This window comes from Budorcas taxicolor, chromosome 15 (genome assembly GCF_023091745.1).
Source record: "Budorcas taxicolor isolate Tak-1 chromosome 15, Takin1.1, whole genome shotgun sequence".
Taxonomy (NCBI): Eukaryota; Metazoa; Chordata; class Mammalia; order Artiodactyla; family Bovidae; genus Budorcas; species Budorcas taxicolor.
This window is the reverse complement of record NC_068924.1, coordinates 62,109,839-62,133,554: the sequence shown is the minus strand read 5'-3', so window position 1 is coordinate 62,133,554 and position 23,716 is coordinate 62,109,839. Positions and strand designations below refer to the sequence as shown.

At 41.6% G+C, this 23,716-nt stretch overlaps 1 protein-coding gene across 1 annotated transcript; it reads right to left on the bottom strand.

Annotated features, from left to right (window-relative positions):
* Positions 1-1,900: 1,900 nt before the first annotated feature.
* LOC128060526 (spermine synthase-like) lies at positions 1,901-3,228 on the bottom strand. Its single transcript, XM_052652931.1, is given in 2 exon segments — positions 1,901-2,864; positions 2,866-3,228. Coding segments are annotated over 2 exon segments (1,086 nt in total). The 5' UTR covers positions 3,201-3,228; the 3' UTR covers positions 1,901-2,113.
* Positions 3,229-23,716: the final 20,488 nt, after the last annotated feature.

Sequence of the window (23,716 nt, the reverse complement as noted above, 5' to 3'; positions counted from 1 at the left end):
TCATTAGTGGGCACTGTTTCTGAATCAAGTGAAAGAGGTTCAGGAAACCAAGTTCACTTACTGGGTTTTTATTTGATGTTTTGAGACATTTCTTATAAAACTAGCTCTCTCTCAAATAGCCTTTGACCCCAAAACAGATCACTGGATGATCAAAATCTCTGTCATCAGCTTTATTACAAAGTGTTGATCATCCCATCATTTAAGAAAAAAACATTTCCAGCTTTTCTTCCCTCTCCATGTTTCCACTTTAAAGGGGTATGGATTAGGATGAATACTTGAAGGTACTATTTGTTATTCCTTAATCCATCTATATCATTGGTAAAAATGAGGCAATATATTTTGTTAATGAAAACATGGCTTTAAAATATTTACTGGAGAGAATAGATGCATTCATGCCTTATAAGGTTGCTCTCAGCTTGTCATTAAAAAGTCATTTTCAATCTCACACATATCTTAACAAATCACATTATTTGGATGTAGATGCAATCTATCTTTAAGCCCAAATTCAAGGGCTCCTCAACCATGCTGTCCTTATCACTGAATTAACCAATCACTTAACAACTGAGGTGTTTCATTCAATTCCCACAGAATAATGGGTATATCCATCGAACAACATGGTGATAGGGTGATTAAATACACAAATATATAAAGATACAAGACCAAATCCCTTGCATGGGTCATTGTGAATATTTAGAAAGATTATTCAACACCATGTGAAATTATCTTAGGTATTGTTTTTGTTTCTTCTCTTCATTACTTAATATACTTAATACAAGTGTACTTAATACACTTAAATACAAGCTATGTGAGAAATGGGAACTTATTATCTTGCTCATTCACTACTGTATCCCAAACATCTAAAACACCACCTAGCACACGCCGAACCTTTGTCTCTGCAACTAGGTGGGTCAAAGAGCCTCTTCTAATATAGATCATTTAAAGAAAGGGATAAAATATTTTTTAATATGTTTTAAAGTACAGCTAAAGTTGCAATAAAGTTAGGGAAAGAGTTGGAAGTCAGAAATTAGAAGGCAGTGTAATTTTACTATGGAAAGCAGAGCTGTTGTCATTTGCTCCATAAGCCTGCATTTTTACACACTGCTTAGTATGGGGACCTGAGGACAAAGCCTGGGCCTGATCCTGGTCACTGACCAGATCAAACACCCCTTTCCAAAATGCCACAGTACTTACATGGAAATAACATCAGATTGAGACACAGGAAAAAAAAAAAAACAACTGTCCTTTAGAATGAGATATATCTATCCTGGCCTCAGCTCTTAGAGAGGCAGAAAAAAAAAGTCTCTCTTAAGAGTCTATATATAGCCAAAAGCCCACACTTACATAGGTTCAGGGCCAGAATTTATACTACCAAAGTGACTTGGAAGAATAACAACTATCTCTAACCAGGTGAAAATGTGATTAAAGCTGGCTGGAACAAATTCAGATCCTTTCTCTCTAGAGGACTCTTCAAACACAGGGCTCTAATAATTCCTGCAGAAAAAGTTTTGAGGAACATGAGCTCACAATGCAAACAAAAAAATCACTAAAAATATGAGTGGGCAAGTCACTGTGAACGAAAGTGATCAGAAAACTGGAGATACTGCAATGATCAGATATAGAATATAAAATAAGTAATTTTTTTTTCTCATTTGTAATTTTAATTGAAGCGTTGCTATTCATTTTTAAAGTCTTTCCTCATAAGCACCAAATTTTAATATCTATATCAATTTGGGTGGGAAAGAAACTCCATGAAAAACTCCCCTCCAGAAGAAAACAATGATGTTCACTCCTCCAAACAACCAAATTCAAATTCAAAGTCTACCAAAATGAAAACAAAACAAAACAAAAAAAAAGCCCATGCAGAAAAACAGAAACAAAAACAAAAATCACATTCTAGGGGTTCAGTGCATTTAGCAGCCTTCACTGTGCTGTCTAATCATCCTAGTTCATCAAAATATACATTTTCCATCTGATTTTTAAATTAAAAAAATAATTAAAAACAGGAAACGTGAAGGAATTCACAATCAATTGCCTGACTTGTTTTGATTTCATGTACAGCATAGAAAGGTCAGGAAGGCTATTTGCAGCACACATGACTCGGGGACACTGATTTTCAAGGTTTAGCTTTCTTCCAAACTGTGTAAAATACCCACAATTCCAAGTACGAAGGGACACAGACGATCTCCTTCGGGAATTCCACAGGACAATACAGGCGCCCCAGCTGTTCTTCATAGAGTGACAGGGCTTCTGTCAAACTGACACAGTTCCCCTGTGTAAAATATTTCCCATCCTGTTTCAATACTTTCATTGAGAGGTCAAGAATCAGTCTGAGAAACTCCCATGTGGAATCTTCTGGAGATGTGGAGATTGGAACAGCTGTCAAATCATTAATCACATAGTCAAACTCTCTCCCTTCTTTGGCGTACCTCTTCAGTACTGGAATACAGTCTTCTATTAGAACCTGATAGCAGTCTCCTTTAAGATTGTCTAAGACATCACCACACGTTTTTCACGTGTATTTCTTACATCCGTCAATCACCATTTGGTCAATCTCTACCATAGTCACCATCTTTGGTTTCAGTTTGACTGTTTCACATAATATGCCCCCATCTCCACCTCCCAGAATCAGTACATCTTTGCCACTGTAATCTTCTTTGCCACTGCCCATGATGGCCCGGGTATACGCCAAATCACTTTCCGCCAAATTAACATCCCCACTGAGGATGAGAATATTCCCAAATTGCTTTGAGTGTAAAATTTTAATGTTCTGGTAAGGTGAGTCTTCATCATACATCACTTTATCGATATCGTACTCAACCAGGCGACCATCAGCAGTGGGCCAGTATCTGTCAATGGCCCCTCCTCGGTGGTAATCGCTTTACCCGCTCAGTACTGTCCTGACTCAATTCTTTCATTCTTTCTTCTACTCTGTTCCAAAGACTATCGACTTCTTTGCCTTGTGCATCGCCATCGTAGCTCTGACGATCCAGCAACACCAATCCATGCGGGTAAATTCTCAAATTGGCAAAGCTGCCATTTTTGTTTATGTACGTCGCTAAATAGCCATGGTCCTGCCAGGTGTGCACTGACTCCGTCATCCCCTGCTCCTGGAAAATGGACTGGAGGCCTTTCAGAATGGTCTCACCATCAGCTTTGGCACCGAGCTTGAAGTCGAGGGTGCTGTGCCGTGCTGCTGCCATAGTGAGGCGAGGCCCTGGGCCATGCCTGGGGAAGACGGCCGGGGAGACTGGGGGCGCCGCGCGGCGTGTCAGGCTGCGGCCGGCGGGGAGTGCGCCATGCCGGGGAGCTAAAATAAGTAATTTTAATGTGTGTAAAGAAATAATAGAGGGGATTAAAGATATGACGATGACAACTGAGTTAACAATTTTTTTAAAGTCAAGTAAAATTTTTGAAATATAAAATATAATCATGAAAGCAAAACAAACAAATCAGGTAAGTAGCATACTGGACGTAGCCAAAGACAGAATTGATGAGCCTTCAGATGGACTTGAAGAAATTACGCGGAATGCAGCACAGAGAGACAAAAGTTGAAATACATGGAAGAAGACAAGTGATAGGGAGCACAGAATGAAAAGGTTTAACATATACCTAATCAAATTTTCAGAAAGGAAAAAAAAAAAATAAGGAGAAAATGTTCAAAGAAATAGGGGCTAAGAATTTTTTTTAATTAATATGTCATGAATTCTCAGGTTAAAAAGTGCACTAAATCCCAGAAAGAATCAATAAAAAGAATTCAATAGCTAGACATGAAAAATTTTCAACATTTAGTGAAACAGAAAAAAGAAAAACCAAGAAGAAAATAAAAGCAGACAGAGAGAAAAGAAAGATCACTGACAAACACTGAGCTGATTTCTCAGCATCCAAAATGAAAATAAAATGACACCTTCAAAGAGCTGAAGGAAAATAACTGTCAATACAGAAAAAGCAAAACTCTCTCTTCAGACGTGAGTGAAGACATTTTTAGGCAAACAAAAATGGATAGAAGTCAGAGGATATATATATATACAGATAGCTGGTTATTTCATTGTACAGCAGAAACTAACACAACATTGTAAAGCAATTATACTCAAATAAAAAATGTATTTCAACACCAAAAAAGAAAAATGGATAGAGGTCAGTACTAACAGATTCTTAATAAAGAAATTTTAAACAATGTACTCAGAAAGATTTAAAAGCAAGTGATTTAAAAGGAAGACTTGAGATGTCAGAAGGAATATTTAAGCAGCTAAGCATCAATACTTACAGTTGGACAAGTCATCTCTCTTTGAGTCCACCCAGCTGAGTTTTGAGATGGGTCCAACCCATGCCAGAAAGGGGAGGCCAGCGAGGGGCTTATTACTCACGAAAGTGATAAACTGGACAGACCAACCATGAATTGCTCAACTAAGGAATGTTGGACATAGCTTATTCTTTCATTTTCATATAAACTATAGTTGCTATAACTTAATATAAACTCCACAGGATAAGAGAATTCTGCATGTAATTGAAATCAAATTTTCCAGGGTAGAACACTGAAATTTAAGATTTTCAAGCGAATGGTAATTTTGCCAAATCCTTTGTGAGAGATTACCAATTATTAGCCTCCATTCGATACATGACTTGTTCAGTAGTTTCTACCTTCTGAGTCTCTTCTATCTGAAACTGTTCTCTCAAAAATGAATGGCACATGATGGGTTGGATGTCCTAGGCCCACAGTCTAAATCATGAAGACTTTCCTTCTCAGGATTAGGGTCCATTTCAGATACGAGGAAGAAAAATCAAAAGAGTCAGAAACCGTCAGTTCAGAGGACTGTGTGGAGATTCTGTTCAGCCCTAAGTCACTAACCGACCAGAACATGGTCAGAAATGACCAGCATATGATGGATCTGATGGGACTGCACAAACAAGAATCTGAGTGCTCTAAGCGAAGTGAAGTGAAAGGCGCTCAGTTGTGTCCGACTCTTTGAGACCCTATGGACTGTAGCCTGTTTGGTCCATTGGAATTCTCCAAGCAAGAATACTGAAGTGGGTTACCATTTCCTTCTCCAGGGGATCTTCCAGACTCAGGGATCACACCCCAGCCTCCTGCATTGCAGGCAGATTCTTCACCATCTGAGCCATCAAGGAAGCCAAGGTTACATCTTAAAGGACCTTCAGATCTCTACCCTTTGATCACAAAGGAGCTGAAAGGGGAAAAATTAACAGAAGAGCAACACTTCTGACCCCATAAATGATGATTTATGGAGTCCAAGTGAAGTACTGGCTGCCTTGACTCCAGGTGGAGACTCATGCACCTGGGGCCTGCAGTGATCTCTCTGGAACTGAATCCAGTCGAAAATTTCAAATGATAGAAAGTTACATGGAATCAAACGACTCATGTCACGGGTTCCACTTTCATAAACTACCTTTTTTTTTTTTTTTGGCTTGGTAGATGGAGGTGGCCCCTGTACCTTGCTTTTTCTGGACCTGGGCACGCTGGCCAGCATGACCTCTGGTCCAGCACTCAGACCACCAGCCCTCTCTCACCTGTCACCCCCCAGCACCACTGAGATCTCTTCAGCCTTGGCTCCTGGAAACTGAAGCTCCCAGGTCCTTTCTAGTTCCAGCCAAAGCAAAGCAAAGATCGAGGCTCAGCAGAGTTCTGCTATTATACTTCAGGCACAAGGTAAGGCGAAACTGGGGTAAAAGTCAGGAGGAATGGGACATTATGCCTGTGCCTAATCTGGCCACCAACTTGACCATTTTGATTAAACAGACCACTCAGTTTAATGAAGACACCAACCAGTGGGGTCAGTAAGCTGCCAGATTAGTTGATTTTTTTTTTTCCCCTAGAAATGACTTGGAACTTGACTCGATGAACCAAATATACTATCTCTCTTTAAATAGTATAGCTCCTTCTAAAAAGATCCATGTGAAACAACTTTTTGTCCAAAAGAAAATTAAGAAAGGAAAAGAACTCTGCCCAGTTTGACACTAATAGTTAGCCAAATGTGGTAAAACAGGGACTAAATCAGTTCTGGGCAAAGAGACTAGGACAGGGCTGGATGTGGGTAGGCAGGTAGCAGTGGGCCAGGCAGGCAGGCTGGGCTCAGAAGGGATGCAGAATGCAAACTGGGAACAAGGGAAGAGCCCCCTTTATCCAGTCTGAACACACACAACGGGTGTGAAGGACAGGCGGTCTTAGCTACACCTGGCTAAAGCCGCAGGCTGACTCCACAGCTGCCCACTGGCAGGTACTCAGATGTGGCCACTATAGATGGGAAAGAGCAGGCAGACTGAAGGTCTTCTCAGGGTGGATAAAGGTGGGCCTTACCAGTACAGATGGGGGGATTCGTAACAGCTCTCTATTTATTAAGGGCTTACTATGTGCCAGCTTCCCAGGTGGCTCAGTGGCAAAGAATCCACCTCTCAATCCATCTCTCGAGGAGATGCAGGAGACACAAGTTCAATCCATGGGTTGGGAGGATCTCCTGGAGGAGGAAATGGCAACCCACTCCAGTATTCTTGCCTGGAAAATCCCATTGACAGAAAAGCCTGACGGGTTACAGCCCATGGGGTCATAAAGAGTTGGACAGGACTTAGTGACTGAAAAGTAAAAGAAAGTGAAGTAGCTCAAGTCTTATCCGACTCTTTGCTGGACCCCATGGACTGTATAGCCTACCAGGGTCCTCCATCTGGAATTTTCCAGGCAAGAGTACTGCAGTGGGTTGCCATTTCCTTCTTCAAGGGATCTTCCCAACCCAGGGAGCACACACATTATTATCTGCCATGCACAGAACAAGCACTTCTCATCCTTACAACCATCTGGTAAGGTAGAAAGCATCATTCCCATCCTACAAAGGAAGAAAGGTCCAGATAAGTGGCACGATGTGTAGGCAGCAGATCCAATATTTGAACCCAGAACTGTCTGGATTCAATGCCCATAGTTCCCGGTCCAGGGCTCTTCAATCTCCATCAGAGCTGCCTGCCAATGATCACGCTGCTTGAATAAACACTCTTTTCTCTTCCAGCATCTTCTCATAACTCATTTTTTTTTTTTTCTAATCTTGGCTAAGGGGAAGTAAAAGCCTTTTCTCCATTCACATCTACAAAAGGCCATAACCCCAGAGTAAATCTATTTTGTCAAGCTAATCCATTTTTTAAATAATGTGTATACATGAGAGTACTCTAAAAAGTTTGAAGTGCTTTAAAATGGAAGTGTTTTAAACATAATTACCATACTCATCCATGTAGGCCAACTCATCTGAGGGCATTTTAGGACTGGAATATTATAGACACAAATTATAATGCTGATAAGGTGAGCTAACTGGAACTACTGCACAAAATGCTTGAATTAACAATTCAGGGATATAACTAAGTTAACTTTTTGCCTTTCACAAGCAAAATGTCCATTACACAGAGGGTACGCCATATTGAAGCTGAAGAACCTAGGGGCTGGGTCATGTGTCAGGAGACCTGGGTTCAAACTCCAGCCCTGCCTCTAACCAGTTGGCTGTGCTTCAGGATGTATGTACCTAGTATGGACCTAGACCCCTTCCCTTCCCCCATTTCCATTCTTCTTTCCCCACTGCAGTTTCCTCTTCTGAAAGGTACTTTGTTGTACTAATTAAAGTGAGAATTTGAGGAGCCAGACCGCCTGAGTTTGTTCTGTCACCACTATTAGCAGCCTGTGACCTTGGTCTAGTTACCTAACCATTCTGTACCTCCATCTCCTCACCACCACAAAGGGTGAAAACAGTACCTATCTGTGATGGTTAACTGTAGGTGTCAACTTGACTGGGCCACGGGGTGCCCAGATATTTGGCTAAACATTATTCTGAGTGTGACTTTTGAGGTGTTTCTGGATGATAGAACATTTGAAGTGACAGACTAGGTTAAGAAGATTGCCCTCTCCAATGTGGGTGTGCCTCATCCTGTTAGTTGAAGGCTTGAATAGTATGAAAGGCTGAGTAAGAAAGAATGCACTCTCTCTGCCCGACTGTCTGCCTGGAACATTGGTCTTCTCCTGCCTTCAGACTCAGACTCAGACTGGAACTTCTACCATTAGCTCTTCTGGGCCTCCAGCTTGCCAATCTGCCAGATCTTGGACTTCTCGCAAGGAGATATAAGAGATGCATTCAAGTTCATTCAAGCCTCCATAACTGGGTGGGCCATATCCCTCTAATACATCTCTCCAGCTACAGAGATATAGGGGACTTCCCTGGTGGCTCAGGCTGTAAAGAATCTGCTCACGATGCAGGAGACCTGGGTTTGATCCCTGGGTGGGGAAGGTCCCCTGGAGGAGGGCATAGCAACCCACTCCAGTATTCTTGCCTGGAGAATCCTCATAGACAGAGGAGACTGGAGGGCTGCAGAGGGCTGCAGTCCATGGGTTCGCAAAGAGTTGCACACACCTAAGCAACTAAGCATAGCACATAGAGATAGATTTAGATGGAACCTATACATAGAGGATAGATATAGTGTAGTATAGTATAGGTACACATCCTATTGGCTCTGTTCCTCTGGAGAGCCCAGACTAAGACACCACCCCAGGGCTACATTAGAATTAAGACAATAATCTTAGACAGAGACTGCCACATCGTAAGACCTCAATCAATATTATATTTTACCAGTAGACATTTACTATCCCAGTCCTCTAAGCCTTTTTTAAAGAACCATAAAATGTGTAAAAGCAAAAGGTTTTTTAAAAAGCTACAGCATTGTAAAGATTCAGGTTACTTCATCTGCAACCCTGAGTCTCTTCATTTTGCTTGTTGGAATATACATACGATTTCCAGAGACACTGTAACTATGGTGACATTTATGAAAAGCTATCAAAAAATAACTGATGCCAGGGCCTAAATCACAGTTCCATTGGCTTCCTCACCTTTGGTTTTATTGCTTCTTTCTAAAGCAAATGTCCATCCCATCCCTATTCAGATGGCCTTTGTATTTGCCAAACTTAATTAGAACAAGTTAAGACACTAATACTCAGACATTAGCACTCAGAGTTAATTAGCCAGACACAATGCAATTCTTCTTACTGTGCAAATCAGAGAATACCCTTGGCAAAGCTAAAAGGGAAGGGCATGTCATTCTGTGCTTAAGAGAGAAGGCTGAAAGACAAAAATCTTGGGCTTTTCCAAGTAACCTTTTATTTTTCCAGTTTCCAGAAACAGTACAGCTTATTTGTTGACCATTTCTAAGAAATAAAGTACCAACCCACCATCTATATCGTGGGCTGACATCATTCCTTTTATCTTGTCAAAATCAAAAGATGACACGGGCAGTTCCTCAGAGCAACTTTCCTCTGAGAATGCCAATTGCACAAGCCTCTTTTTATATTATGGTGGCTTTCAAATTAAATACCCAAACATAATCTTTTTTTCAAATCTATTCACTAAAACTATTCAAATAACCTAGAGAATCTTTCTAAGAATGTCCATATTGCTGTGTTTGAGGTGAGATCACAGAACTAGAAGGGAAAAGTACTTGGATTTCCATTCAGAATCTCAGCAGTTTTACAGAGGACAAAATCCTCACTGTGCCCAGAAAGAATGACACAAAGTCTTTCTATTTATGAAACCCATAGGGATAGCATCCTTAAGCATATTTTCAAAGAAAATTCACTGAAGCTGAGTCCTAAAAATGAGTCACCATGAGGCCGGGTCAAGTGAATGTGCTACTTCAAAGGTTCATTCAGCAAATGCTAATTGGCCACCTATTATGAAAACAGCATGGTGTCAGGTATTAGAATCTACAGTGCAAACAAAACCGAAATACCCTCTGTCCTCTCAGAGCTGCTTCTGACAGGGTCAAGGTAATTCTGGTGCTAGAACATGACAGAGACCACCCAGGGGACTCTGTAGGATTCTGACATCCCAAGGGGCACAGCAGCGATCATCTGGGGAATTGAGACAGAAGCAGAGAAAGGACAAGTCTGAAATGGGTGAACAGCTCCAGGAGAAACTCCTTGCAAGTTACGCACACTTTGCTTATAAACACGAAACTGTGCAAAAACACGCAAAGGTAAAACCACTTTTCAAAATCAAAGAAGAAATAATTAGCCAGATCATACTTAATGAGTTATCAAAGCACACCCTCAGGATAAACTCGGGCCTTTTGGAAACACAGTTTTCCTATACACTATGAAGCTTTATTAGTCAAGGGAAAAATACTCAGGTTATATAACATTCACTCTACCTATATCGCCCCCAAACATGACCTAGCACAAAGAAGAGTCTGTTCCAGCATTTCCCAAAAATATTTTGCAAAAAATAGGCCCTATGAGTAAATAAATAAATAAGAAAGAAAGGAGGTAAGGATAATATTGCAAAAATATCCTCTCCTTAGAGATTGTTAATGAATATCAGCATATTACAAACTCAGAGAGGTCCCAGCTATCGATGTTGCTGTGTTGGGCATAAACATTGGGACAAAAGCAGTGGATAAAAAACAAAGTCCTTAATTCCATGGAATTGACATTCTAATAAAGGCTATGGAGCAATAAATAAATGAAAAGGAGAAAAACAGAGCAGGGTAAGGAAGACCAGAAGAGGGAGGAGCCCATCAGGAAGCTTACACAAACCTCTTAGACTCATCCACTAGAAGGCCGATAGAAGGTGCAAGGAGAACCACAATCCCACAGCAGCTAGCACAAAAATCACATTACAGAAAGTTAATCAGGATGAAAAAGCAGAGAGTTCTGTCCCAGATGAAAGGACAAGATAAAACCCCAGAAAAGCAACTAAATGAAGTGGAGATGGACAACCTTCCAGAAAATGAAATCAGAATAATGATAGTGAAGATGATCCAGGATCTCAGAAACAGAATGGAGATAATGCAAGAAATGTTTGTCAAAGACCTTGAAGAACTAAAGAACAAACAAACAGAGATAAACAATACACTAGAAGGAATCAACAGCAGAATAACTGAGGCAGAAGAATGGACAAGGGACCCGGAAGACAGAATGGTGGAAATCACTGCCACAGAACATAATATAGAAAAAAGAATGAAAAAAAATGAAGACAGACTGAGACCTCCGAAACAACATTAAATCCACCAACATTCTCATTACAGGGGTCCCAGAAGGAGAAGAGAGAGAAAAAAGGGACCCAAGAAAATATTTGAAGAGATAATAGCTGAAAACTTCCCTAACATGGGAAAGAAAATAGTCAACCAAGTCCAGGAAGCACAGAGAGTCCCAGGCATGATGAACCCAAGGAGGAGCACACTGAGACACAAAGTAATCAAACTGACAAAAATAAAGACAAAGATAAAAAAATAAAAACAACAAGGGAAAAACAACAAATAACACACAAGGGAACTCCCATATGGTTATCATCTGAGTTCTCAACAGAAACTCTACAAGCCAGAAGGGAATGGCATGACATATTTAAAATGATGAAAGGGAAGAACCTATTAATATAACTGAAAATATTCCACCCAGCAAAACTCTCATTCACATTTGATGGAGAAATAAAAGCTTTCCAGACAAGCAAATTTAAGAGAGTTCAGCACCACCAAGCGAAGGCGATGGCACCGCACTCCAGTACTCTTGCCTGGAAAATCCCATGGATGGAGGAGCCTGGTAGGCTGCAGTCCACAGGGTCGCAAAGAGTCGGACACTACTGAGTGACTTCACTTTCACTTTTCACTTTCATGCATTGGAGAAGGAAATGGCAACCCACTCCAGTGTTCTTGCCTGGAGAATCCCAGGGACGGGGGAGCCTGGTGGGCTGCCGTCTATGGGGTCACACAGAGTCGGAAGTGACTTAGCAGCAGCAGCACCACCACCACCAAACCAGCTTTACAACAAATGCTAAAGGAACTTCTCTAGACAGGAAACACAAGAGAGGGAAAAGACCTACAGAAAATAACCCCAAAACAATTAAGAAAATGGTAATATGATCATACATGTTGATAATCACCTTAAATGTAAATAGATTAAATGCACTAACCAAAAGATGTAGATTGGTTAGGTGAATGAAAATATGTTCATGTATGCACTTCCACTTCCTATATCACTCTGCTTGACCCCCTACACTATATGTAATTACTTTATATTGTTAAGTAATATAATCATGTTTCCATTATGGCTTGCAATGTTAATTATCCTTTTTTTTTTTTCAGTCTGGCTATTGATTGTGAAAACTGATAAACATCTTTTACTATTGTAAAAAAACAGACAAATAATAAGGACCTACTACATAACACAGGAAACTATATTCGATATCTTGTAATAACCTGTAATGAAAAAGAATCTGAAAAAGAATATATGTATAAATAAAACTGAATCATGTGGCTGTATCCCTGATTTACACCAGCATTGTAAATCAACTATACTTCAGTTGAAAAAAATATGAAACGGGAAAATTTTTTTAGATTTTTTTAAAGCCTGGTTAAGGTGTGCAGTGGTAAAGAATCCACCTGCCAATGCAGGAGATGCAAGAGACGCTCCCAAATTCATACGCCACAAATGAAGCCTCCTCCACTTCCTACAAAATGGCACATTTCACAAAAGCTGCCAGAGATCCCACTATCATGTTTTTAACTTCTGAAAAAAATGTTAGACTTACAGAAAATTACCAAAATAGCACAGAGAGCTCAATACCCTTCAGCCAGCTCCCTTTTATGTTACCTCTTACATAACCGTAATACAACTACCCAAACCTGGAAAATAAGATTGATCAAAGTACTATTAGCTACTCCACAGACCTTATTTGAATGTTCCAGCTCTACCACTAATGTTTTTTTTTCTCCTGCAAGATTCAATCCTTGACCTTACATTGAATTTAGTTCTCAAGTCTCTCCGGCCTCCACTGACCTGTGATGGTTCCTCCGTTTCTGCCTTTCAGGACCTTGACATCTGCAAAGAGAACTGATCAGGTACTGTATTTTGTACAATGTCCTTTGATTTGGGTTTGTCTGCTGCTTTCTCCTGATTAGAGTGAGCTTGTGCATTTTTTAGTCAAAAAGTCTCCCAGAAGGGCTGTTTTACCCATCGCAGTTCATCAAAAGAGGGGTGCATGTCCATATACCTCATTATCAGCACTATCACCTATGATCATTTCATTCAGGTGGTGTTGGCCTGGTTTCTCCACCCAGATCACCTTCGATTCAGGGAAAAACAGAATTCCAGCCTTTCCATGATCATAATGGAAATAAGTAGATGTTTCTAGTATCTGTTTATTTTTGTTTCTTCTAACCATATTCTAAATTATTTTATCCCCAGACATGCTTGGAAGAAGAAAATAATTTTAGTTACAGTTTTAGTTCAATCGCTTCAGTCATGTCTGACTCTTTGTGACCCCATGGACTATAGCCTGCCAGGCTCCTCTGTCCATAGGATTCTCCAGGCAAGAGTACTGGAGTGGGTTGCCATTTCCTCCTCCAAGGGATCTTCCCAACCCAGGAATCAAACCCACATCTCCTGCATCTCTTGCATTGGCCAGCAGATTCTTTACCACTGAGGCACCTGAGAAGCCCCTAGAGTTTAGTTATTAATACATCCCCAGGTTACAACACCTGCCCCTTGCTCATTCAGCCCCATTCAGAATACCTCTACCACCTAAGTCCCATCTGAGAACTCACATATCAAAAGAACCAGTGACAAAGAGCATCAACCCTATGGTGACTGATGCTTTCAAGGCTCTTGACATACATCATCTCTATTCCTCACAACTTTGAAGATAAATGTTATTAATCCCATTGGAGAGAATGAGGAAAGCTCAGTGATTTTAAGTACTTTGGCCCATATCTTAAAACTAATAAATGGTAGAGCAGGAATTAACCCAACCATGGCCATCTGATGCTCAGCCTCCTGACACAGCAAAATTAAGTCTGATCAATGTGGGAGGAAAACAGCTTCCCTGGGGCTGAACCCCCTCCCCAGTACTAACAAAAAAGTGTAATCCTATTATAATATTAGCTACTTTTTACACAGCATGTATGTGGTCCTTCCCTGGATGTTCTCTTTTTAAATTTCACAATATCTATAAGATGGGTAGTACATACCTCATTTCACAGAAAGATCAGAAAGAAACAACTACCATGCCCAAGACCACACATCCTGCAAATGAGGGGCAGAGTCACCACTTGAACTTGATCTGATCTCAAATGCTCTCTTCTTTCCACTCTCACTGATAAACCTGCATGACTCTCCTACATACCTATCTCATTTTGAAGCTTATGTTCCAAAAGGAAAGACCACAACAAATCACTCTTCTAAGCCCGGAGTTTCTTCAGTGAAATCTATAGTACAAAGTACAAAACGTATCTGTCAGAGAAACAAGGACTAGAAGAAGATTCCTTGATACACAGGGTGACACAGAAACACTTGCAATGCCTGCCGTTTAGTGTCAGACTTTGTTTTGGGGGGCTCCAAAATCACTGCAGATGGTGACTGCAGCCATGAAACTAAAAGATGCTTACTCCTTGGAAGAAAAGTTATGACCAACCTAGATAGCATATTCAAAAGCAGAGATATTACGTTGCCGACTAAGGTCCGTCTAGTCAAGGCTATGGGTTTTCCTGTGGTCACGTATGGACGTGAGAGTTGGACTGTGAAGAAGGCTGAGCACCGAAGAATTGATGCGTTTGAACTGTGGTGTTGGAGGAGACTCTTGAGAGTCCCTTGGACTGCAAGGAGATCCAACCAGTCCATTCTGAAGGAGATCAGCCCTGGGATTTCTTTGGAAGGAATGATGCTAAAGCTGAAACTCCAGTACTTTGGCCACCTCATGCGAAGAGTTGACTCATTGGAAAAGACTCTGATGCTGGGAGCGATTGGGGGCAGGAGGAGAAGGGGACGACAGAGGATGAGATGGCTGGGTGACATCACTGACTTGATGGATGTGAGTCTGAGTGAACTCCAGGAGTTGGTGATGGACAGGGAGGCCTGGCGTGCTGTGAATCATGGGGTCGCAAAGAGTTGGACATGACTGAGCGACTGAAATGAACTGAACTGAACTGATCAGAGAATGAGGTTTCCCTGGTGGCTCAGTGGTAAAGAATCCACCTGCCATGTAGGAGAGGTGGGTTCAACCCCTGGATCAGGAAGATCCCCTGGAGGAGGAAATGGCAACCCACCCCAGTATTCTTGCCCAGAGAATCCCATGGACAGAGGAGCCTGGTGGGCAACAGTAAATAAGGTCTCAAAGAGTCAGACATACCTAAGCATGCACGCACACATCAGAGGATGAGCCAACCAAGAAAACCAAGAGTCCTCTAGTTGACAAATTTTTAAAACAGACCTTGAGGACCAAGAAGAAGAGCTGTTCATAGGAAGCAGAGAAGGTGAAGGTTCTCTTCTCTTCTAGGTAATAGCACATACGTAACTCTTTAAAAGTGCCCTCAGGTCAATTAATTCTTCCTGGACTCCCAAAAGTTCCTTGAGATAGAACTGAATCACATAGTAACATCCCTACTCCACAAATAAAGCAAATGAGGTCAACATTTGATGCCTGCCCAGAGACTCAAAGTGAAGATTTCATGAATTCTTTCATTCATTACACAAGCTCTGATCCCCTGCCTGCTTTCTATTCTAAGAGCTGGGGATACAAAGACTGGAGGCCCATCTCTAGCCTGGAGGAGTTCCGGCTTTCCCCATGCCCTGCATACATAGGGTCCAGAAGGGCAGCACTTACAGTGCCCAGTGGGGCATCCACTTCCCACCCAAGCCCCACAAACACACAGGGTTCTACAGAAGTGCGCTGGCTCTGGGTAGTTCAGGGGAGGAAGGGACTGTATATTTAAAGCCTGAATGAAGATCATCATTTAAATGCTGGAGAGGGTGTGGAGAAAAAGGAACCATCTTACACTGCTGGTAGGAATGGAAACTAGTACAGCCACTATGGACAACAGTGTGGAGATTCCGTAAAAAATTGGAAATAGAACTGCCATATGACCCAGCAATCCCACTGCTGGCCATACACACTGAGGAAACCAGAATTGAAAGAGACACGTGTACCCCAATGTTCATCGTAGCACTGTTTACAATAGCCAGGACATGGAAGCAACCTAGATGTCCATCAGCAGACGAATGGATAAGAAAGCTGTGGTATATATACACAATGGAGTATTACTCAGCCATTAAAAAGAATACATTTGAATCCGTTCTAATGAGGTGGATGAAACTGGAGCCTATTATACAGAGTGAAGTAAGCCAGAAAGAAAACACCAGTATAGTATACTAACGCATATATATGGAATTTAGAAAGATGGTAATGATAACCCTGTATGCAAGACAGCAAAAAAGACATAGATGTATAGAACAGTTTTTTGGACTCTGTGGGAGAGGGCGACGGTGGGATGATTTGGGAGAATGGCATTCAAACATGTATAATATCATATGTGAAACGAATCGCCAGTCCAGGTTCAATGCATGATACAGGATGCTCGGGGCTGGTGCACTGGGATGACCCAGAGGGATGGTATGGGGAGGGAGGTGGGAGGGGGGTTCAGGATGGGGAACACATGTACACCCGTGGCAGATTCATGTTGATGTATTGCAAAACCAATACAATATTGTAAAGTAATTAGCCTCCAATTAAAATAAATTTCTATTAAAAAATAAAAGATCATCATTATCCCGGTTGAATCTCTTGTTTGACCTTCTCATCAGCATCCAGAGCAGAGGACATATTTCTACACAAAATAAAAGGCCAAACCATAAAAGGAAGTTGTCAACTTCACCTGCAGATAAATGAATCACACTTCATTCACTAACATTCACTGCTGTTGTTCAGTCACTGAATCACATCTGACTCTTTGAGACCCCATGGACTGCTGCACATCAGGCTTCCCTGTCCTTCACTATCTCCCAGAGTTCATCCCAATTCATGGCCATTGTGTCGATGATACCACCCAACCATCTCATCCTCTGTTGCCCCCTTGTACTTTTGCCTTCAATCTTTCCCAGCATTGGAGTCGTCTTTAATGAGTTAGCTCTTCACATCAGGTGATCAAAGCATTCGAACTTCAGTTTCAGCATCAAAGCATCCAATGAATATTTAGGGTTGACTTCCTTTAGGATTGACTGGTTTGATCTTCTTGCAGTCCAAGGGACTCTCAAGACTCTTCTTCAGCACACAATTTGAAAGCATCTATTCTTCAGTGCTCAGCCTTCTTTATGGTGCAGCTCTCACAACCGTACATATTCACTGAGCTCTTACTAAAAGTCAGGTATGTGGGTAACCAAATCAGTGAATACAATCCAGTTTCAGCTGTCCAGGAGCCTACAACTGGTAGGAACTATAATCATATACTTAACAGTCAGTGCTATTTTGTGTAATGTACCATTGGGTTTTTGACACTCAATTTTGAAAAGTCATAAGCTTTTCGTATTCTTTTCCTTGTTTTTCATGGTAACGACCACTGACTTACACCTCACAATAAGCCACATGTGCCATATGTTAAAAGTTCAAGTCAAAAAAGAAGGGGGATATGGGGAGGGGTGAAAAGGGCATCTTACAATTGACCAAAATATGAAGATTGGCATCTGATTTTTAAAAGCTAATTTTAACGTCAGCTTTAAAGTTACACGTTCCGTGATGTAGGGATCACACCCAACTAGAAGGGTCATAACTCTCAAGGAGGATGTAGCTCCTGAGGAAGACCTGGAAGCAGGAGACAATCCCAGCAGGCAAGCGGGTGTCAGAGGCATTCCTAGGGCAATGGAAGTGACAAAAGGGCCAAAAAAAGGGCGAAACACACTCTAGAAACTAAGAATGTAATGTGTGGGGAAGGAACACACAGGGCCACTGTTGCCTATTGTACATATGCCTATCAGTCACCCTGAGATGCTAATAAGCCATCCTGTGTTCCTCCAGGGATTCTGATTCAGAAGGTTCTGGGAGTCTGCAGGTACAGGTACATCATGATGACACTCTGAGAAGCAGTCACAAAGAGGCATGGTAAGAGGACTGGCAGGAGAGGAAGCCAAGCACAGCTCCAAAACACAGACTTCCTGGAAGAGGGATCACACAGACAAGCACCATGCAGTTGCCATGATCAGACTATACCTGAGGAGTGTGATTCTCAAATTGCAGACTCCAGACCAGAGGCAGCAGCGTCACCTGGAAACTTGTTAGAAACACAAATTCTCAAAGTCCACCTCAAATCTACCAAAGCAGAAACTTAAGGTGGATCCAGCAACGGATGTTTTCACAAGCCCTCCACTGATTGGAGTGCGTGCTCAAGTCTAAAGAGCTCTGCTCTGAGTTCATGGGAGCAATGATATGTTGCTGAAACCAAATCCCCACCACCTCCAGTCCAAGCCAAATTCATATTATTGCTGTTATTGCTTTTATTGTTTGTTATTCAGCCCTTCCTTTCTCCATCACATTGGGGATGGGCTGCAAACCAGCATGTATTTGAAAAAGTCCTTCATCTGCTTTATAAGTCACTAACATCGACTGCTTGACCACAAACCTATAAAGGTGCTATAATGAAAGTGTTCAGTCAGTACTTCTCAAAGTTTAACGTGCATACAAATCACCTGGAGATCTTGTTAAATTGCAGAATCTGGAAGTCTAGATAGGGCCTAGGATTCTACATTTCAAGCAAGTGAAATATGGTGATCATATTGCTACTTGCTACTGGTCCATCACTTCATGGGAAATAGATGGGGAAACAGTGTCAGACTCTATTTTGGGGGGCTCCAAAATCACTGCAGATGGTGACTGCAGCCATGAAATTAAAAGACGCTTACTCCTTGGAAGAAAAGTTATGACCAACCTAGATAGTATATTCAAAAGCAGAGACATTACTTTGCCGACTAAGGTCCATCTAGTCAAGGCTATGGTTTTTCCTGTGGTCATGTATGGATGTGAGAGTTGGACTGTGAAGAAAGCTGAGTGCCGAAGAATTGATGCTTTTGAACTGTGGTATTGGAGAAGACTCTTGAGAGTCCCTTGGACTGCAAGGAGATCCAACCAATCCATTCTGAAGGAGATTAGCCCTGGGATTTCTTTGGAGGGAATGATGCTAAAGCTGAAGCTCCAGTACTTTGGCCACCTCATGCGAAGAGTTGACTCATTGGAAAAGACTCTGATGCTGGGAGGGATTGGGGGCAGGAGGAGAAGGGGACGACAGAGGATGAGATGGCTGGATGGCATCACTGACTCGATGGATGTTAGTCTGAGTGAACTCCGGGAGTTGGTGATGGACAGGGAGGCCTGGCATGCTGTGATTCATGGGGTCGCAAAGAATCGGACACAACTGAGCGACTGAACTGAACTGAACTGAACTGGTCCATAGTCCACATTGCGAGTAGTGAGAAATCTCATGATTCCAGAAATCTCAAAGCCTATAGAGGAAGACATCATGGACTTTGTGCTCAGACCCCATGATTCACTGCAACAGCCCCCTGCTCAAGCTCCCCACACTCCCCGTGTCTTCCCTCCCTCCTAGTCAGCCAGTGGGTCAACACTTCCATACATTCATACAGTCTCCTGAGTGACAAGAGGGACTTTGGGCTCATAGAGCCATTGCGGGGAGTGAATGCACCTCCCAAGCGCTTCCAGGCACCTCCAAAGGGCCTTGGCAGGGGACAGGGTCCGGCTCCATTAGCTCTCCATTATTTCAAATATAAGCCATCAGTTTTGGCTTCATTTGAGGCTTCAGACAACAGTCATTCCTCAGGGCCAGAGAGGCCCTTGTGGTCCTCCCATGAGCTCCATCAGTCAAGAGTCAAAACCCCAGCTGGGATCACTGCATTAACTCAGTGAACAGCATCATGCTTGCAGACAAGCACCTCCCTAACAAGAGGGAGCCTGGTTACCTCTGCGTTCACTGCACCAGCTGCCTGCCCCACGAGCTCATCAAATATTCTGTGGTTATGGAACATTTATGCTAACAAAGCTGCAGAGCTGCAGCTCAAGACTTTGCTGTAAATATTTATTAACCACGACCATCAAGACATCACTTCTCTTTTACTTCAGGGTCCATTTTCTGGTTTTTCCTACTAGGTAGTTCCAACCCAACTCACTCCATCCCTCCCTGGAAAGGTACTTCTTATATAAAATTATTTTGTGAAAATTCACATGACTTCTTTAGAACAGCCCAACTAAAATTAATAAAAAGATTTCTGAGATTACGAAACCAGGATTCTTAACACTGGAGCTAGAGGAATGGGGAGTAAATAGCTTTGTGGATGCTCTTTCTGTGCACAGATCACAAAATGATGACTTAATCACTGGGGGATCTTTTCACAAATAGTGTCAGATGATGTACTGTAAAATTTATGTAGCTAAAATCTCATATATACCCAGTAAAGAGATTGCTCAGATGTTTTCGACTTATTGGCCCAGGTCTACTGTTTATTACATGAAGGCTTATTATTATAATAGATTCTCTTGAAAAAAAAAAAGAAAGCCTTGCAACAAATTATATTTAATGTGTATACTCAATAGAGGAGGAAAAAATGGCACCATCCTGATGACTCTCTTATAAAGAACAGTGGAAAAGACTAAGGAATAATAAATCTGACTATAAGGAAAAGATGAGGGAAAACAGACTGAGAATAGAAACACTTTGTGCCTTCGAAATGAATTCAAGAACCACCAGCATATCTGTAGTATAAGCAGAAACCATCAAGGATAAAGACTAGCTAATAAAAATTTCAAGGTATGATTATAATTAGATAGCTATCCACCAAGCCCATTACTCAGTTCTCATAAAGCTTGCCACGCAGCACTGAAGCAATAATAGTTTTTTTAGTCTGGCCATTTTTAATCCTATGTTGAGAGGAAAACATACGAGAAAACCATAAAGAGATGCAGGGAGAGCTTCTAGCAAAGAAGATAAGAGACATGAATTCTAGTCTCAGATTTTCAGAGTCCACAACATACTAAAACAGGGCACTTTGAAAGATACAAAGTCTTTACTTGACTCCTCTGATTGCCCAGTGTATATCCAGACAACCTCCAGCGTAACATTCCTGGACCCACACATAGCAAAGGCCCAAGAGCCAAATAAAATTTCCAAGAGGACAGAGACTTGTCTCCCTTCTTCTCCAGCATATCTATTCCCAGCACCCATAACACAAGCCAGCCCACTGGTGTGAACTCAATATTGCCAAAGGAATGAATGAATGATTCCATAAACCTCTGATCATATGAAGCCATAAGGAAAGTCTGAGTAAGATCACAGGGCCATATCTGTTCATCTGTTCCACTAACAGCTTTTTTGAAAGGCTCTTTGGGATGCTGGGATACACCAGCAAACAAAACAATCCCTGCTTTTGTGGAGCTGATATTCTAGCTGGGAAGGAAGACAATAAACAAATGATGTACATGGCAGGTGATGAGCACTGTGACAGAGAAAAGCAGGTCAGGATAAGAGGGATGGGGAGTTTCCCAGAGTAGGGTGGTTATAAGAGGAAATCTCTAGTGAGCATCTGAGCAGAAATCTGAGGATGTAAGGCATGCAATCATGAGATGAAACAGAGAAAATCACACCAGGCAGAGGGAACAGCAAACACACAAAGACCCTGCAAGGGGGCCAGATGCAGAGACAGGAGTTGAGACAGAGGAAATGGCTAGAGGTAGGGGGTGGATAATGTAAGGCAATGTTCTTTGTACGGAGACTCACAATTCTCTCGTGAGTCACAAAGTCAACTGATGAAGTCATACCAGCACCTTTAAAATGAGATAGAACAGAATAAAACAGAAAATACCACTGTGCACTGCCTGTAGTACGGCCAAATTTCATCTGGTGAAATTCTGGTGATGGGAGCAGGGGCAGGGGGGCACCGGCAAGGGCCGTGTGTGTTCACACATGTGTTTGTGCTGCAGTACAATGTAAAAGGTGCTTCTTATAGTGAATTACAATCAAACAGTTTGAAAACCATGAATGTAGTATTTATAAATCTGTGCTGTCCAATACACTATCCACCAGCCATATGTGGTTATTTAAATTTAACAAAAATTATACAAAATTAAAATTCAGATCCTCAAACTAGCCACATTTCAAGCGCTCAGTAGACACAGGTGGCTCATGACTACTGTCCAGGACAGAGCAGAGATAAAACGTTTCCATCAGAACACAGGAAGTTCTCTTAGCAAGCACAGTTCTAGATCATTCTGAGTTTGCATAACCCCTCTAATGTCAACTGATAGAATTACAAGTGTGTCCAGGGTGATCAGATGAATGCGTTTCCTGAATAGAAAGCTCTGATTTTATATTGTCTAATAATCCAGCTGGCATCAAGCTGGAGATAAAACCAAAATATCCTGAAAATCACCCTGACACCTTCCAGCCATATGCATGGCTGCCTCAATTTTCTTCTCCATAAAGTCACTATTAATAAATAACCACCCATTGTTTGTTTTGAATTACAAGGACTTTCTGGGTAGGGGGAAGTAAAAAGTCCCAAAGGAGAGCGCTTCAGGAATGGGCAGCTGACCAACTGTAACACAACAGTGTGATTTTTAAAAATTCATTTCCTGGCTCTGAGTGAGGGCTGAAACCAAATCCAATGAAGGCATAATATTCCCACGTGGGACTCTAATGATTATCAGTTAGTGTTATCATCGGAAGCCCTGCAGCCTGAGAGGACGGTGATATATCACATGAAGGGTTTTGGGGCACCTCATTCAGGAGTGGTCACCCCACCCCAGGACAGGTCCTCACCTTGTCGTATCTGGGGCTGGTTGCTGTGTAGGGGGCCTTTTACATGCTGGGGAATCATCAGTGTTTTCAGCTCCTTCACCTCGGCTCTCTCCATAGCAATGACGTTAAGAAAGCAGCCTAAGGATGCGAGAGTCCGTCCCAAGCTTTGACTTGCTCTGTAGCTTAGAAAGGCAAAAAGACTGTGCCAGAAATGTGGGCCAAAAAGCGAGGACAGGATCTTGTCTGTTCCACTAGGTATCCCAGTGGAGGATACTCCCTCTGAGAACCAGAAGGAACAATACTCGCCTTGCGTACACACCTTCCACTGTAGCAGGACCTTGACCCCCTTCCAGTTGCAGCCTGGATGATATGCTTGCCTTCTAGGTCCAGGTGTAGGCAGACAAAGAAGGATCCCTAGTGAGCATGTTACTCAAGGACAGTATATCCATACATATGAAAGCCAAATTCAGAAATGACCTAAAACTGGCAGTGAGTTGAGATTGAGAATCCATAATGCATGGGCATCTATTCATGTAACCCAGTTGTATATTGTGCAATCTAGTGTCTAATACAGTGGCTAGAACATGGTAGGCACTCAATAAATATTTTTGAATGAGTGAATGAATAATTGAATATGAAATGTATGATCCCCTGCGCTAACCTAATATGGTTAGAACTTCATTTGTCTTTCTGAACTGGAGCAGGAAGCAGGGGAAAGTACACTTGCTTCACCTAATATTTCACCAGTCTTATCAATAATGTACAGAGGAAAGAAATCATAAAGGAAAAGATTCATTATTTGGCTATATTAAATATCAGGTGTTAAAATCACTATAAAATTTAAAAGAAATGATATAAAATTGGGTAGAATACCTGCAACATATGATAAAGACAATACCATGACTCTATAAAGAGATCTTAAAATACATAAGAAAAGATACACAGTACCATAATAGAAAAATGAACAAAAGGTGTGAACAGACACACACACACATACACTAATAGCTTATAAACACATGAAAAAAAAAGTTCAACCTCTCTGCTGGTAATCAAAAATATGCATATTAAAACCACAATAGGATACCATTTTCAATTATCAAACTGGTAAAGGTATTCTGTTGTT